This window comes from Saimiri boliviensis, chromosome 21, assembly GCF_048565385.1.
Source record: "Saimiri boliviensis isolate mSaiBol1 chromosome 21, mSaiBol1.pri, whole genome shotgun sequence".
NCBI classification, from domain to species: Eukaryota; Metazoa; Chordata; class Mammalia; order Primates; family Cebidae; genus Saimiri; species Saimiri boliviensis.
In genome coordinates, this window is record NC_133469.1 from 8,266,264 (window position 1) to 8,280,569 (window position 14,306).

Here is a 14,306-nt window from a genome sequence, read left to right on the forward strand (position 1 = left end):
GCCCCCCGCCGGGCCGCGCCCCCCGCCCCCCATGCACCACCTCCTGGAGCAGTCGGCGGACATGGCGACCGCGCTGCTGGCGGGAGAGAAGCTGCGGGAGCTGATCCTCCCGGGCGCGCAGGACGACAAGGCGGGCGCGCTGGCCGCGCTGCTGCTGCAGCTGAAGCTAGAGTTGCCGTTCGACCGCGTGGTCACCATCGGCACGGTGCTGGTGCCCATCCTGTTGGTCACCCTGGTCTTCACCAAGAACTTCGCAGGTGAGACCGGCGGCCGGGGCGCGGGGTGCGGGCGGGAGGGCGCGTCCGCAGGTGTCCAGGTGCTGGCGCTTCCCGCGTGCGTGGCGGCTCTGTCCAGCCGCGCCCACCGTGGCCTGGCTGCGTCCGCCGCGTCCCAGGGACCTTCCACAGCCTCCCCCATCGTCGCAGGTGTCGCTGGTCGCTGGGGCGGCCCCAGATCCCTCGTCTTTTTATTGTTGTTCTGCCTTCCATTCGTCCGCCCGTGAGCCGCGGGCGGGACTAGGCCTTTTGACCTGGGGGTCTTAAATGCAGTGAGACAGGAGATCTCGTCTGGGGAACATCACGGCAGCGTCTGAAGGGGTGGAAGGGTGGCCGGGAGGGACCAGGAAGGGCCAGGCGGGTGTCGAGAGCAGAGAGCTGATGCCAGGGGCTGGTGGAGCCCCCATGCTGCTGGGCAGTGTCCCCAGGCTGGACTTGCGTGGAAGGAGGGCAGAGTCTCCGAGAGGCCCAGATTCTCCACCCTTAGGCAAGCTAGGCCTCTCCCGGTGCACTGGGAGCCTCTGAAGGTCTGAAACAGGGGGGCTAGTATGGGGTGGGGTAACGTGGAGCAGGGAGCCCAGAGCTCCTGCAGGGAGATGGGGGTGGACCAGGGCAGGGACAGAGGGGCTGTCAGCAGAACCCAGAAGCCAGCTGGTTGGAGCAGGACCTGTGGGGGCACCTGAAGCCACCCAGGGAGGCAGGAGAGGGACAGAGCAGCCAGCCTGCCTGTGAGCCTCTGTGAGTGGGGACCTGGTGCCTCTGCCCTCACTAAGGAGTGGGGTGAGGCAGGTGCAGCCGAGAGCTTCCTCCCCTGGGGTCTGGGCCAAGGCAAGGCGGTCAGGGTTCGGGTCTCCTGGCCTGCATGGCCCAGAGATGCCAGTCTGCAGCACGGAGGGGGTGCTGGGGCCCTGGGGCCCCCTCTCCTGCAGCCCCCAAATCTCAGGGACCCTCCCTTAGCACTGGCGCTTCCCGAATCTCCCAGGTGCCTTGTCTTTAGGAGGCCTGTGGCCTGGAGATGCCAGCCTGAGGGTAGACATTGGCCAGGCTGTCTGATCCCACCCAGGGGTGGAGGAGGCCTCTGCTGGTCTCTCCTCTGGAACACTGGAGCTCAGACACCCAGGATTAGAGGACCCCTGTGGCAGGTGCACAGCACACTCAGGCAGAGCAGGGAACCCAGGTTCGTTTGGGGCCTCGGGGTGGGCACCAGGGTGTGCAGGCAACAAAGTTCCACAAACTAGGCAGTTTCAAACAGGAGACATTTATTTCTTGTGGTTCCGGAGGCCACCAGCCCAAAATCAAGGTGTCAGCTGGGCCCTGCTCCCTCCCAAGGATCTGGGGAAGGGACCTTCCCGCCTCTGCAGCCTCTGGTGCTGCCGGCAGCCCTCGGCTTGTGGCCATGCTGCCCAGTCTCTACCTCTATCTTCTCATGGGCTTCTTCCCTGTCTGTGTCCAAATTACCTTTTTTGAGACAGCGTCTTGGTATGTAGCCCAGGCTGGAGTGCAGTGGTGCAATCTCCAGCTCTCCAGCTCAGGTGATCCTCCTGCCTCAGCCCCGAGTCCCCAGTAGCTGGAACCACAGGCATCTGCCACCACGCCTGGCTAAATTTTGTGCCACGTTGCCCAAGCTGGTCTCGAATTCCTGGGCTAAAGTGATCCTCCCACCTCGACTTTCCGAAGTGCTGGGATTACAGGCATGAGCCACTGTGCCCGGCCAAATTTCCCCTTTTTGTCTTTGTTTTGAGACAGAGTCTGGCGCTTTCACTCAGGCTGAATGGCAGTGGTGCGATCTCTGCTCACTGGAACGTCCACCTCCAGGGTTCAAGCGATTCTCCTGCCTCAGCCTCCCAAGTAGCTGAGGCACATGCCACCACACCCGGCTATTTTTTTGTATTTTTAGTTCAGTTGGGATTTCACCACATTGGCCAGGCTGGTCTTAAATTCCTGACCTCAGGTAATCCGCCCACCTCGGCCTCCCAAAGTGCTGAGACTACAGGCATGAGCCACTGCACCCGGCCCAACTTTCTTCTTTAAAACGGAAAGGAAGCGAGTGCTCTGCCCCTGAGTACCCAGGGCCTTATGGCTATTGCCTCTTTTTGGCCTCAGTCTCCTTGGAGGGCTGAGCGCAGTCCCTGGTGCCACAGGGCAAGGTTGGGCCTGAGGGCCTGTGTGACCGGCTGCTGTCTGGGGATGCAGGACCCTCAAAGGTAGGGGACAAGTCCCAGGGTCTCCAGGTGGGCTGGGGAAGGGTCTCAGCCCCCCTCAGCCTGCAGAGGCGGGAGAAGGTAGCAGGTATGCAGCCACCACCGGGATGAGCTTCCTGTGGCTGCTGGAACAAACCTACAGGTCAGAAATCAGAAGCCAGTCTCATGGGGCTAAAAGCAGGTGTCAGCAGGGCTGCTCCAGGGGAGAATCCGCTTCCTGCCTTCTCTGGCCTCCAGAGGCCTCCACATTCCTGGCCTTGCAGCCCTTCCTGTGTCCTCAGAGGTGGCCCCGTGTTGTCCTTACAGCTCCGTCCCTTACTGACCCTCTTAGAGGAGCCCTATGATTGCCTCCCACCAAGACCCCCAACCTAGTCATGTCTGCAAAGTCCTCATGAACCAGGAAATGCGACATGGGGTCCAGGGTTGGAATGTGGCATCTCTGGGGCCTTCATTCACTCATTGCAGACCCCCTGTGGAGGTCTGTAAGGCCAGGGGAATCAGGGAAGGGACTGGGCCGAGTCTTCAAAGGTGTGGCAGTGGTCTGGGGTGACCGGACAGGGTGCGGCCAGCAGACAGGAGGAGCCTGCGCAGAGCCGGGGGTCCTGGAGAGGAGTCCCCACTCCCCAGGTGGGAAGACAGGGGCAGGAAGGACTGCCGGGAGGCTGGGAGGGACCCAGCTTCACCCTTGCGGGGCCATGTGCAGGGGCGGGCTGAAGATGGCAGGACGAGAAAGGGCAGGGCTCCGGGAGGACCGGCGGGCGGGGGAGCTGGGCTATGGCCTGGGGCCCTGGGGGCAGCACTCCAAATGTGAACATGGGCCGTGCTGGGGCATGCTCAGACACCCGTTCAGAGGTGCTCCTCCGTCAGGCTGCACCAGGCCCCTGGCTGCGTCTGGACGCTGACATTGTCCCTAGGGGTCTGAGGACGGTGTGGACAGGCTCCTTGGCTGGGAAGCCAGTGTCCTCTCTTGGGGCATAGCTGGGATAGCCAGGGTGCACACAGTGCTGTCTCCCCAGAAGCCCTGGCCGCGGCTCCGTCTGCCCTGTCGGATGGGCCAGGCCTTCCTGCCTCACCCTGGACACCTGCGCTGGCCCAGCAGGGCTCCACTGTCCCTGGCAAGTCCCAGAGAAGGGCCTCAGGCAGAAGACCCGTGGCAGCCGCTGTGTCTGGGATGGGCCTGTGGATTTGGGGTCACAGGCCCTCTCTGCTGCCCCACCCTGAGTCAGGCCAGCACCCCCAACAGCACTGGGAGAGGCTGGCCTTGCCCGGCCGCCAGCACAGCTCTGAGTCCATCAGGACCTGCTGAGGCCTCCAGGAGCACCCTGTGCCCTGCAGGTGTGGCGGATCCGGGGAGGAGGGAGGCCTTGCTGGACAGGCGTCTCACTTGCGGTGAGCCAGGGCGGTATCCTTGGTTGAGCAGATTAGGAGACTGAGGTCAGAGTGGCAAGCAGGCCCTGTCTTTCCCCTGCTGCTGCTGCCGCCACATGGCAAGGAGATGGTGACGGGCGTCAGAAGCCCCGGTCCCAATGGGGCTCCTCACAGTGGGGGCAGCTCACCAGACGTGGCAGGGTGTGGGGCCCCAGCTTTCATCCACCCTGGAGGAGGACAGGCCGCCCTGTGCCCCAGAACCAAGGATCCCTCCTTCCGGTCTCCCTGCGGCCCTACTGGAGTCAGGGCCAGGGGTTCCGGGGTCTCTCCCCTCCATGTTGGCCACATGTGCCCAGCAAGGGTGGCTGCTAGGGATGGGCCCAGCTCAGGATGGGACACAAACCTGTCCCTGTTCTCTTCCCCAGGGTGGACGCTCTTCTCTGGCTCCTGGGATTGGCTGTGAGGACAAAACATAAGTAAATAAAATATGCCATTTTCTCAACCAAGAGAGTGGATTCCTTTGCCTTGTCCGGTTTGCTCTTCTCTGAGCCCAGCTCATCTCCAGCCCGATGTCCCCACCGAGGACACAGGCCTCAGGTCCCAGCTTTTCCTGCCTCTCCCCAGGCTCCTTCCCAAGCCCTCCAGAGTCTCCAGGACCCTCAAGGGGGATCTGATGGCCCATGGGAGCCCTGCCTTAGGGGCTCTTCTCAAACCCCGCCCTGAGCAGGTTGTGTGGATGTGCCTCTGCGGTGATGATGGCCACGTGGGGTCGCAGGGGCCCGTAGCTGAGCCGGGGTCAGGGCTGGAAGGCGCCTGCAGGCTGTGGGGTCTGCATGCCCCGCTTGTAGCCAGCCATCGTGCCCAGCCCCAGGCCCTGTGTGGCATCAACAGTGAATGCTGTTCTTCCCAGAGTGGGCAGGGGTCTCTCATCTGCCTGGATTTCCATCCCTAATTAGGGCTCGGTGCAGAGGAGCAGGCCTGTCCCCGTTGCTTCTGCTCTATGGGAAGGGGATCATGCTGACGTGGGCCCTGCCCTGGGGCCATTCTTTGGGGCTTCGAGACAAGGCTGAGGCTGGCGTGGGCCCCGGTGCCTGCGCTGTGTGAAGGGCCCAGCCTGGATGGGTAGCACGATGGCTGGTGGCCCCCAGGCTCAGAGCCTTCCTGGGAAATGTTAGCAAGATCTTAGCTGCTTAGACCCCACGCCAGGCCTCGCTGCAAGTGTCCTGAACACTTCTTTATTGCCGGTTCGTGCCCATTGTCACCTGCAGGCAGAGACAGGCTCTGAGAGAAAACAAAGTTCAGTAATGGCCGTTTGCCTGCAGTTCGAGAGACTCCCTCTTTGCAATTTTAGCAGCAGATACCGAAGTCCAGCTGGTGACATCCTCACCCAACCCACCTGGTGTCTGGGGTCTCAGGGAGACGCCCCTCACCTTCAAGGCCTGACAGAGCCCAGGCTGGCTTCCCCGGGAGCTAGCAGCACCTGAGCCATGTGCCCTGGGCAGCCCTGGGCTGTACCTGGCCGGTGGCTGGAACCTGGTTTGGGTCCAGCTGTGTGCATGGAAGAGACCCTGGCTGGGACTCCCAGCCTGCCTTGGTCCTCTCTGGGACTCGGTTTCCCCTTGTGCACACAGTCGTTGTGGAATTTGGAGAGATGCATGGCTCAGGTGGTTTCCGCCCCCCCCCCCCACAGCGTTGTAGATTCAACCTGCAGGTGTACCGCAGCTGACCTCGTGGGGGTGCTCAGGGCAGGACCCCCACACCACCGTGTTGGGGGGAGGGGAGTGGGGCTCATCTGGGGAGCAGCAGGCCCTGTAGGAAGCAGGCGCTGTGTGGGAGGAGGCTGGAGAGGCTTTTGGGGGGCTGGTTCGGCAGGGACGAGGTCAGGTCCAGCCAGCTTTCTTCACCCCAGCCAGTGCCGCCTCCCCGCCCCAGCCCGTGTCTCCTCTCTGCCCCCAGAGGAACCCATTTACTGTTACACCCCGCACAACTTCACCCGCGACCAGGCGCTGTATGCCCGCGGCTACTGCTGGACGGAGCTGCGGGACGCGCTGCCCGGCGTGGACGCCAGCCTGTGGCCGTCGCTGTTCGAGCACAAGTTCCTGCCCTACGCGCTGCTGGCCTTCGCCGCCATCATGTACGTGCCCGCGCTGGGCTGGGAGTTCCTGGCCTCCACGCGCCTCACCTCGGAGCTCAACTTCCTGCTGCAGGAAATCGACAACTGCTACCACCGCGCAGCGGAGGGCCGCGCGCCCAAGATCGAGAAGCAGATCCAGTCCAAGGGGCCGGGCATCACGGAGCGCGAGAAGCGCGAGATCATCGAGAACGCGGAGAAGGAGAAGAGCCCGGAACAGAACCTGTTCGAGAAGTATCTGGAGCGCCGCGGCCGCAGCAACTTCCTGGCCAAGCTGTACCTGGCGCGCCACGTGCTGATCCTGCTGCTGAGCGCCGTGCCCATCTCCTACCTGTGCACCTACTACGCCACGCAGAAGCAGAACGAGTTCACCTGCGCGCTGGGCGCGGCCCCAGACGGGCCGGCGGGTGCGGGGTCCGCTGTGCGCGTGAGCTGCAAGCTCCCGTCCGTGCAACTGCAGCGCATCATCGCGGGCGTGGACATCGTGCTGCTGTGCGTCATGAACCTCATCATCCTCGTCAACCTCATCCATCTCTTCATCTTCCGCAAGAGCAACTTCATCTTCGACAAGCTGCACAAGGTAGGCATCAAGACTCGCCGGCAGTGGCGCCGCTCGCAGTTCTGCGACATCAACATCCTGGCCATGTTCTGCAACGAGAACCGCGACCACATCAAGTCGCTCAACCGGCTGGACTTTATCACGAACGAGAGCGACCTCATGTACGACAACGTGGTCCGGCAGCTGCTGGCGGCACTGGCGCAGTCCAACCACGATGCCACGCCCACGGTGCGCGACTCGGGCGTGCAGACCGTGGACCCCAGTGCCAACCCCGCCGAGCCCGACGGCGCCGCGGAGCCGCCAGTGGTCAAGCGGCCGCGCAAGAAGATGAAGTGGATCCCCACCAGCAACCCGCTGCCGCAGCCCTTCAAGGAGCCGCTGGCCATCATGCGCGTGGAGAACAGCAAGGCGGAGAAGCCCAAGCCCGCGCGCCGGAAAACGGCCACGGACACGCTGATCGCGCCACTGCTGGATGCGGGCGCGCGTGCAGCCCACCACTACAAGGGCGGAGGCGGCGACCCGGGCCCCGCCCCCACCCCACCGCCCGCCCCCGACAAGAAGCATGCGCGCCACTTTTCCCTGGACGTGCACCCCTACATCCTGGGCACCAAGAAGGCCAAGCCCGAGGTGGTGCCCGCTGCCCTGCCCGCCTCCCGGAGCCAGGAGGGGGGCTTCCTGTCCCAGGCGGACGACTGTGGGCTGGGCCTGGCCACGGTGCCCGCCAAAGGTAGGGGCTGGGCCAGGGACAGGGGACGGGGGACTGGAGGGGCACCCATAGCCACAGCGGCCCGCGGGAGCCCAGCCAGGGAGCTAGGGAAGGGTGGGGGCCTGGAGCCGCGTAGAGGAGGCAGTTTGAACCGGCTCCATCAAACAAGCTCACTGTCAAGGTGCACCTCAGCCTGGCACTGGAGACCCCCTGGAAGCCGGTGGGAAGGAGCAGACTGGGAGGGATGTGCCCCTGGTCGGCTTCCTTGAGCTCCGCGTGCATGGTGGAGCCAAGGTCCCCGGATGAGGAAATTCCATAGACAGCACTGTTGCCCGATGGACAGCGGGGCGGGGCGTGTGTCCAGGACGGCTGCTGTGTTCAGGGACGTCGCGCCCCAGGCTCTCCAGGGCGCTTCCCCTGCTGCCGGCCTGCACTGAGTGGGCGCTGGGAGGGGCGCAGCGGCAGCCCCGGTGTGAGATGCCTGTGCTTTTGGCTGTTTGCAGATGCTCCACTCCCCGAGAAGGAAATCCCGTTCCCCTCAGAGCCAGCCCGGGCAGGGCTTCCCTCGGGGGCCCCGTTCCACGTCCGCTCACCTCCCGCCGCCCCTGCTGTGGCCCCTCTGTCACCAGCCAGCCTGGGCAAAGCCGAGCCCCTGACCATCCTGAGCCGAAACGCCACGCACCCGCTGCTGCACATCAACACGCTGTACGAGGCCCGCGAGGAGGATGAAGGGGGGCCCCGCCTGTCGCAGGACGTGGGCGACCTCATCGCCATCCCAGCCCCGCAGCAGATCCTCATCGCCACCTTCGATGAGCCGAGAACAGTCGTGAGTACTGTGGAGTTTTGAGGGATGGCACCGCCCACACCTGGAGCACCCCTCTGCGTGAGTGTGGTGTGGCCGTGCTGACCTCCAGGGATGCCTGCCCTGCGTGGACGTGGCCTCTGCTTCGCCTGCACTGCCCGCACCCCCAGCCTCTGTCCGCATGCCTGGGGCCCCCGCCCCCACCCACTCGACAGGGGAACCTGCCCCACGGCATCACCAGGCATTGGCTGGGCGGGGAAAGGTGGCCCCGTGGAGCCAGTGGCCAGGAAGGCTGAAGCCAGCCTCCCACACCCCTGCGTCAGGTGCCCAGCTGTGGTTGGGGGGCCAGGAGGTGAAGAGTTTATTTTTTTAGTCAGTTTCGTTCTGGCCCCGGGCTGTGGCCGGACAGTCCAGCACCCCCAGCCCAGAGCCAGGGAAGAGGAAGCTGGGGCCGGTTTGTCCGGCTGGGCAGTCACGCCCATGGGGTCACATGCTCAGGGGTCACCCCTGCAGGGACCTGATGCCCTTGGTGGGAGGGACCGAGGTTCACCCTCGGGTCAAAGACCCACCTGCACTTTCTCCTTGTAGCCTGACATACATTTTATTTTCCTAAGACTGCTGTATTGATCACCAGGAGACTTAGGATGGGTTTAAAGCAGGATGGTGTGTGTGTGAACAGGCACAACAGAGGTGGGCATGAGCTAGCAGCTGTGTATGTATGAGTGTGTACGTGTGTGCATGTGCACAGGTGTGTGCAGGGGCCAGCTTGGGAGTATGTGTGTGTGAGCAGGCGGTGAGTGCGTGAGTGCACGCTGGCATGTGGTCCATGTATGAGGAGGGAGGGAGCCCAACGCAATAACCACATGCCCTTCCCAGCCCCCTGCCACAGCCAAGGCCACATGGCTTCCCGAGGGAGCCCTGGCCGGCACCCAGCAGGTCCCACCCTGAATACCTCAGCCATGGAGGCCATGTGATGCAGAATTAACAAGGTAGCACCGAGCATATCAATAAATATTATTCTGATAACCGCCTGTGCTCCACCGGGGCCTCCGTCTCCCTCCACGCCCATCCCCTAACTAGGCACCACGCGTGGGGGACGCTGGGGGACATGGGGCAAGGGCCACCTTCGTCTGGAAGCGTGATAAGGGGCCCCTCTGCACCCACGGCAGGCGTCATGCTTGGAGCAGGACACAGGACTCAGGCTGCGGGCATGGAGGTAATTCATTTGTGGCCTGAAGCCCTGGGGCACACAGGCTCGGGAGACGAACGAACGACCCCCTCAGTCTTCCTGCTCCTGCAGGGAGAGAGGTGGGGGACTATGAGGCACACTCTAGGGAAACAGAGAGCTGACAGGATCCAGGAAGGCTTCCCAGAGGAGGCACCCTCAGTGTGGTCTGGGATGCTCAAAACAATATGGAGGTCCTGGGCAGGTCCCTTTGCCAGGCCCAGGACTCCATGGAACAAGGCTGGTCCTGTGGATACATCATGGAGCCACGTGCCCTGCAGACCCTGGCAGGTGACCCTGAGGGTCTGAACAGAGTCTCCTTGAAGACAGATGGTTGGGCAGCTAGGACAGAGGCCCATGGGGGCCAGAGTAGGGTTTGGGGTATAGGACACGAATTGCAAGAGTGGGCCAGGCTGAGATCAGAGTAGGCCCTTCTGCCACCTAGCCCGGGCTTCTTGGAACCCCATCCCCAGGCGCCTCCTGGAGCAGCCCTGAGCGTGTGGGGCAGTGCCCCCTGGGTTCCCAGGAGTCTGGAAGAGTTGTCCATCCTCCACGCCACCAGCCCAGGGTATGACCCCACAGCCAGGGCCCCGGGGCGTGAGGCACACAAGGACACAGCTGGAGGGTGCACCCTGCCCTCCATGTTAAAATGGAGGTTGTTGTACTCTTCTGGTTATCGAGGCCTCCTGCCATTAAAAAGAGCCTGGTTCCAGGAGTCTGGGCAGGTGCCTGGGCATATGCCAGTCATCCCAGCGCTTTGGGAGGGATTCGAGGTTGCAGTGAGCCGTGATTGCACCCCTGCACTCCAGCCAGGGCGACAGCTCAAGACACTGTCTCTAAAACAAATAAAAAATGTACTCAGATCCCCAAAGGAGGGACACCCTGTGCCACGCAGGGTCACGCAGGAGGGCACTGGGGCTGTCAAGGGCACAGGCAATGGGGGGAAGCGTGGGCAAAGCCTTCGCTGTGGCTCCACAGAAGGAGTGGGCAGGGTGGGACTGTGGACTCGGGACTCCTTGTGGACACTCCAGCGGGTGCTGGGCAGGGGATGTTCCTGGCTGCTCAGTGTGTGGCCCAGGGTGATGAGGGCAGGCAGTGGGGTCTGGGGTGTCAGAGACCACAGACGAGGCCTGGAGTGGGTGTGGTTGCTGGACACTGTGGCTTGCACAGGAAGTTATTTGCTGACAAAGCAACAAAACAAAATAATTAGAGGCTCCTACCTGTAATCCCAGCATTTTTGGAGGCTGAGGCAGGTGGATCACGAGGTCAGGAGTTTGAGACCAGCCTGGCCAAGATGGTGAAACCCCATTTCTACTAAAAATTCAAAACTGAGCTGGGCGTGGTGGCAGGCACCTGTAATCCCAGCTACTCCAGAAGCTGGGGCACAAGAATCACTTGAACTCAGGAGGCGGAGGTTGCAGTGAACTGAGATCTCACCGCTGCACTCCAGCCTGGGTGACAGAGTGAGACTGTCCCAAAAAGAAAAGGTGCAGTTCCTCACATTCACCTAACTCAGGACACTTCCCCAGCCTGCTTGCCCATGTGCCCAGCATTCCTGTGTCTAGGGGAGGGACCTGGTGCCCACAAATCCCTGCTCAGGCCAGCCTGGTTGTGCAGGAGGGTTGAGCCCTGGGCCTGCACCCACAGACCAGCTCAGTGGCAAGGGTGGGCAGGGCGTGGCAGCTGAGGGGACCCAAGGGATGATGGCCTCGGTGGCAGCGCTTGCCATGGGTGTTCTTGCTGCTCTCCAGCCGGGGCTGGGGTCCCACCTCCCGGGCTCTCCTTACCCTCACACGTGCACCTGCCTGCCTGCACCTGTCCTCCTTGCTGCCTGGCGTCCTGCATGGTTGAGCCTAGAGGGGCGATGTCCTATAGTCCTTGGGTACAGCCGATCTGGGTGGTGAGTCCAGCTCCTGCACCTTCCCCCACAGGCTGTCCATAAAACGTCTAGGCCAAGGTGGGGCTTGAGCTGAGTGTGCGGACACAGGAGGGGCCACATGGAGCCACCTAGAGTCTTCAATGGGACCAGGGCCATGGGCAGCAGCCACGCTGCCCGTCCCCCTCCTGTGGGCCTCTGCCTCGCAGGAGGTGTCAGACCAAGTCCTGTCTGGAAAGTGGCTAGTGCCTCAAGTGACACTCGCCCTGTGCTGGGCCAGCACTTCCTCCCCATGCAGCCTGTGCTGGGGAGCCCGTGCCCATGTCCATCCTTCAGTGAGACGTTGGCTCCCACCTCTCCCAGGCAACGTCACCGTCTCATCCCCAGACCTGTTCTGGCTGTGTCCTCACCAGCCATGCCATGTTCCCATGTTCCTAGACGCAGAGGCGCAGAGGCCTGAAAAGGCGGCGCTCACACTTGGCACAGGTCAGGGCTGAACCAGCCCCAACCCCCTCCCCCATGTGGCTCTGTCCCTCCCCCCGCTGCCTGGCCTGCTTCTGTGGGATCTGTCGTTCTGCTCAGAATGGGACTGAACCCTCCCTCCCCAGGTCCACCCCTTGAGGACAGAGCCAGCTGGGGACCAAGATGGTCCCTCCCAGCACAGAATGCGTTTTTGTTCCTGAGGCCCAGGGATCCTCCGGGCTGGTCCAGGCACTGGCCTCTGCCCCTCAGGCCATGCTGCCCCCATCCTCCCGAGGACTCCTCCTCACTCCCTGCAGAGCACTTCAAGAAACCCCTCCTCTGGCTGCTCCATGAACAGGGCATCCACATGGCGAGTCTCCCAGGGTCAGGGCCTCAAAAGCTCTGGCACCCCAGGGTACACATCCTCCACCTGCACCTGACCATCTTCCCAAGGCAACCCTGCCTGCCCACCGTGGCAGAAGGAGCAGAACCTGCCCAGAGAAACACAGGCTTGGGAGCAGACCTTTAGCAGACAAGCCCAGCCTGAGATGCAGGTGGTGGCCCAGGGCCTGTGGCTAAGGACCTGCCTCAGTTTTCCCAAGCACGCTCCCCAGGACTCAATCGCCCCCTTTTCTGGTTCTCACCCCTCACAGCCTAGTGCAGCCCTGCAGGGGACCCAGCTGGATTGGAGGGCAGTTCTCCTGCCTCTCCACTGTCTGCTGCCCACCGGGGGCTGGGATCGCCAACACCCTCCCCTCCCCGACTGGCCACCTTGCCCAGGTGAGTCGGAGGGTGGTTCTGCAGCCCTGGGTGGGTGTTAGTTTGAGACGGTGCCCCTCCCTGCCCCTGTCTGCCCCTCCTCCTCCCTGAAGATAGGCAGGCATGGCAGGTGGACGGCACTGTCCCTCTCATGGAGAAGGAGGGGCTCCAGGAGGACCTTGCACCCATCCCAGATGGCCAGGACTAAGAACCCAGGCCTCCAGCCCCCAGGCCAGCCATCTTCCCTCCACACCAGCCTGGCACTGAGAAATGGGTGAGGTGGAGCCAGGGCCATTGCCACCCACTGCCCTCCTGTGAGAATGTGACCGAGATGGTCAGAAAGGCAGACTGACCACAAAGGCAGCAAACAGTGAGAATGAATGGAGAGGGTGTGAACCCGAGGCCCTGGGGTCAGAAGTGAGTGTCCTTCACCAAGGAGGACAGAGGCCTCTCTAAGGCCAGGCCCAGCCATTTGGGGACCAGGAAGCTGTAGGAGGGAGTGGGGCCTCTTGTGTAAGAGAACTCGGTGGGCAGCCAGCTCAGCCTGCTGGAAGGGAGCCTGGCCTGGTGCTGTGTGGACACACATTTCCACCCACCTGCCTGACCCCGGGAGGACCATCTGCAGGCTCCGGATCGAGGAACCTGGGACCCCTGCAGGCCACCCGTGCTGGGGCAGCTCCTCAGAACCTGGAGCTGGGGCCACAGCCTATCTTCCTGGAGCCTGGAAGGGAACAGGCTCCCCAGTGCCAAGTCCTGGTGGGCGGCCTCAGGCAGACCCATACCAGGCTCAGGCACTGTGCTGGACTCTCCCAACCCCAGCCTGTTGTGTACGCCTTCCAGGCTCGCTGAGGTTCCTGCTCTGGGCAGCCGTCGGAGGCTCTCACTCTGGCTGCAGAGAGTAGCAGGTCCTAGGGCACTTGAGCAGAGAGGTGCGCCCTCCCCCGTCTTCTAAAAGGCCCCCAGCCGGGGCCCACCGGGCCCCTTCCCGCAACTCTTCAGTGTCTGGCGGGAAGACACAGCGGACCTCCCTGTGACTGGAGTCCTGGCCCCAGGGCGGGCCCGCTCTGAGGACCTGATCGGTGGGCTGGGGCAGGGCGGTAGAGGTGGGCACGCAGCTTCAGGGAGCTGGCTTCAGGGGAGCCATCGCCACGTGCACGCCTGCGCTAAGCCCAGCGCCAGGGCCGGGGCAGCCAAGAAGCCGGGTCGTGGAGGAGGAAGTCGTGGGCCCGGGCTGCGCGGCCGGACCAGAGCAGGCGCGCGGGGCGGACGGGTGGCGCAGCAGCTGGCGGGCAGCGAGTCCTCTGCACCGGCGGCAAATCGCCCGGCTCCCCAGTTGGCCACCGACCCCGCATCCCCGTCAGCTACGTGGCCCGCAGCGCGCAGCTCCTTGGTCGCCTGGCCCCGGCCGCCCCTGGAGAGGGTGGGCGCAGCAACGGGTCCGGGCGCCCGGGCAGGAGGGCGCGGCGGGCTGGGTCACCTCTCAGGCCCTCGGGGCAGAAGGCGCGCGGGGAGGGTCCGGCGTCCGGATGGCTGCGGCTAACCGGGTCCCGCTAGGGGCCTCGGGACGATCGGAAGTGGCCGCGCGCCCGGGTCCGTGAGCCCTGAGACCCCCGCCGCCTCCAGGTTTTCCGCCGAGCTGGCCATCGACCTCCCGGGGTGCCCCAGCCTGCGGTCAGCCAAGGTCCCGCTGAGGCAGGAGTCCCAGGTCGGGGAGGGTTCTGGGGCGACCCCGGGAGGACGGAAGAAACTGATCCCCACAGGGGAGGGGGCCAGGCGGAGGCCACGTCGGCGCGTTCCCTGATCCCTTGTACTCAGCTCCTCGTGGCCCACTATCAGCTGTCCCTTATGTGCGGGACTGACAGCTCGCAGAACAGTTACATTTCAATATCTAATTCAACGCAAAACCATCCTGTGGACGCCGTGCGAGCATTGTCCCCATTTC

General features: G+C 63.6%; 2 protein-coding genes across 3 annotated transcripts in view; both read left to right on the forward strand.

Moving 5' to 3' along the window:
- Window positions 1-12,441, forward strand: PANX2 (pannexin 2). Of its 2 annotated transcripts, XM_074390871.1 has the most exons (4): window positions 1-257; window positions 5,801-7,261; window positions 7,744-8,066; window positions 12,259-12,441. In XM_074390871.1, the coding sequence occupies exons 1-4, from the start codon at window positions 32-34 to the stop codon at window positions 12,424-12,426; spliced, it is 2,178 nt and encodes a 725-aa protein (XP_074246972.1). In that variant the 5' UTR covers window positions 1-31; the 3' UTR covers window positions 12,427-12,441. The 2 variants fall into 2 exon arrangements, with proteins under 2 accessions (XP_074246972.1, XP_003932819.2); XM_003932770.4 differs by lacking the exon at window positions 12,259-12,441 and having other exon boundaries at window positions 7,744-9,070.
- The window catches only part of TRABD (TraB domain containing), a 20,063-nt gene continuing 13,810 nt past the window's right edge, over window positions 8,054-14,306 (forward strand). Inside the window, exon 1 of the mRNA XM_074390879.1 lies at window positions 8,054-8,066. The gene's annotated coding sequence lies outside the window, so the exon portion shown is untranslated. The remainder of the gene's footprint in view (window positions 8,067-14,306) is intronic.

Coding starts and splice junctions, on each gene's coding strand:
- PANX2 (XM_074390871.1), top strand. CDS start 32: ATGCACCACCTCCTGGAGCAGTCGGCGGACATGGCGACCGCGCTGCTG. Junction 258..5,800: donor CTTCACCAAGAACTTCGCAG/GTGAGACCGGCG, acceptor CTCTGCCCCCAG/AGGAACCCATTTACTGTTAC. Junction 7,262..7,743: donor GGCCACGGTGCCCGCCAAAG/GTAGGGGCTGGG, acceptor GGCTGTTTGCAG/ATGCTCCACTCCCCGAGAAG.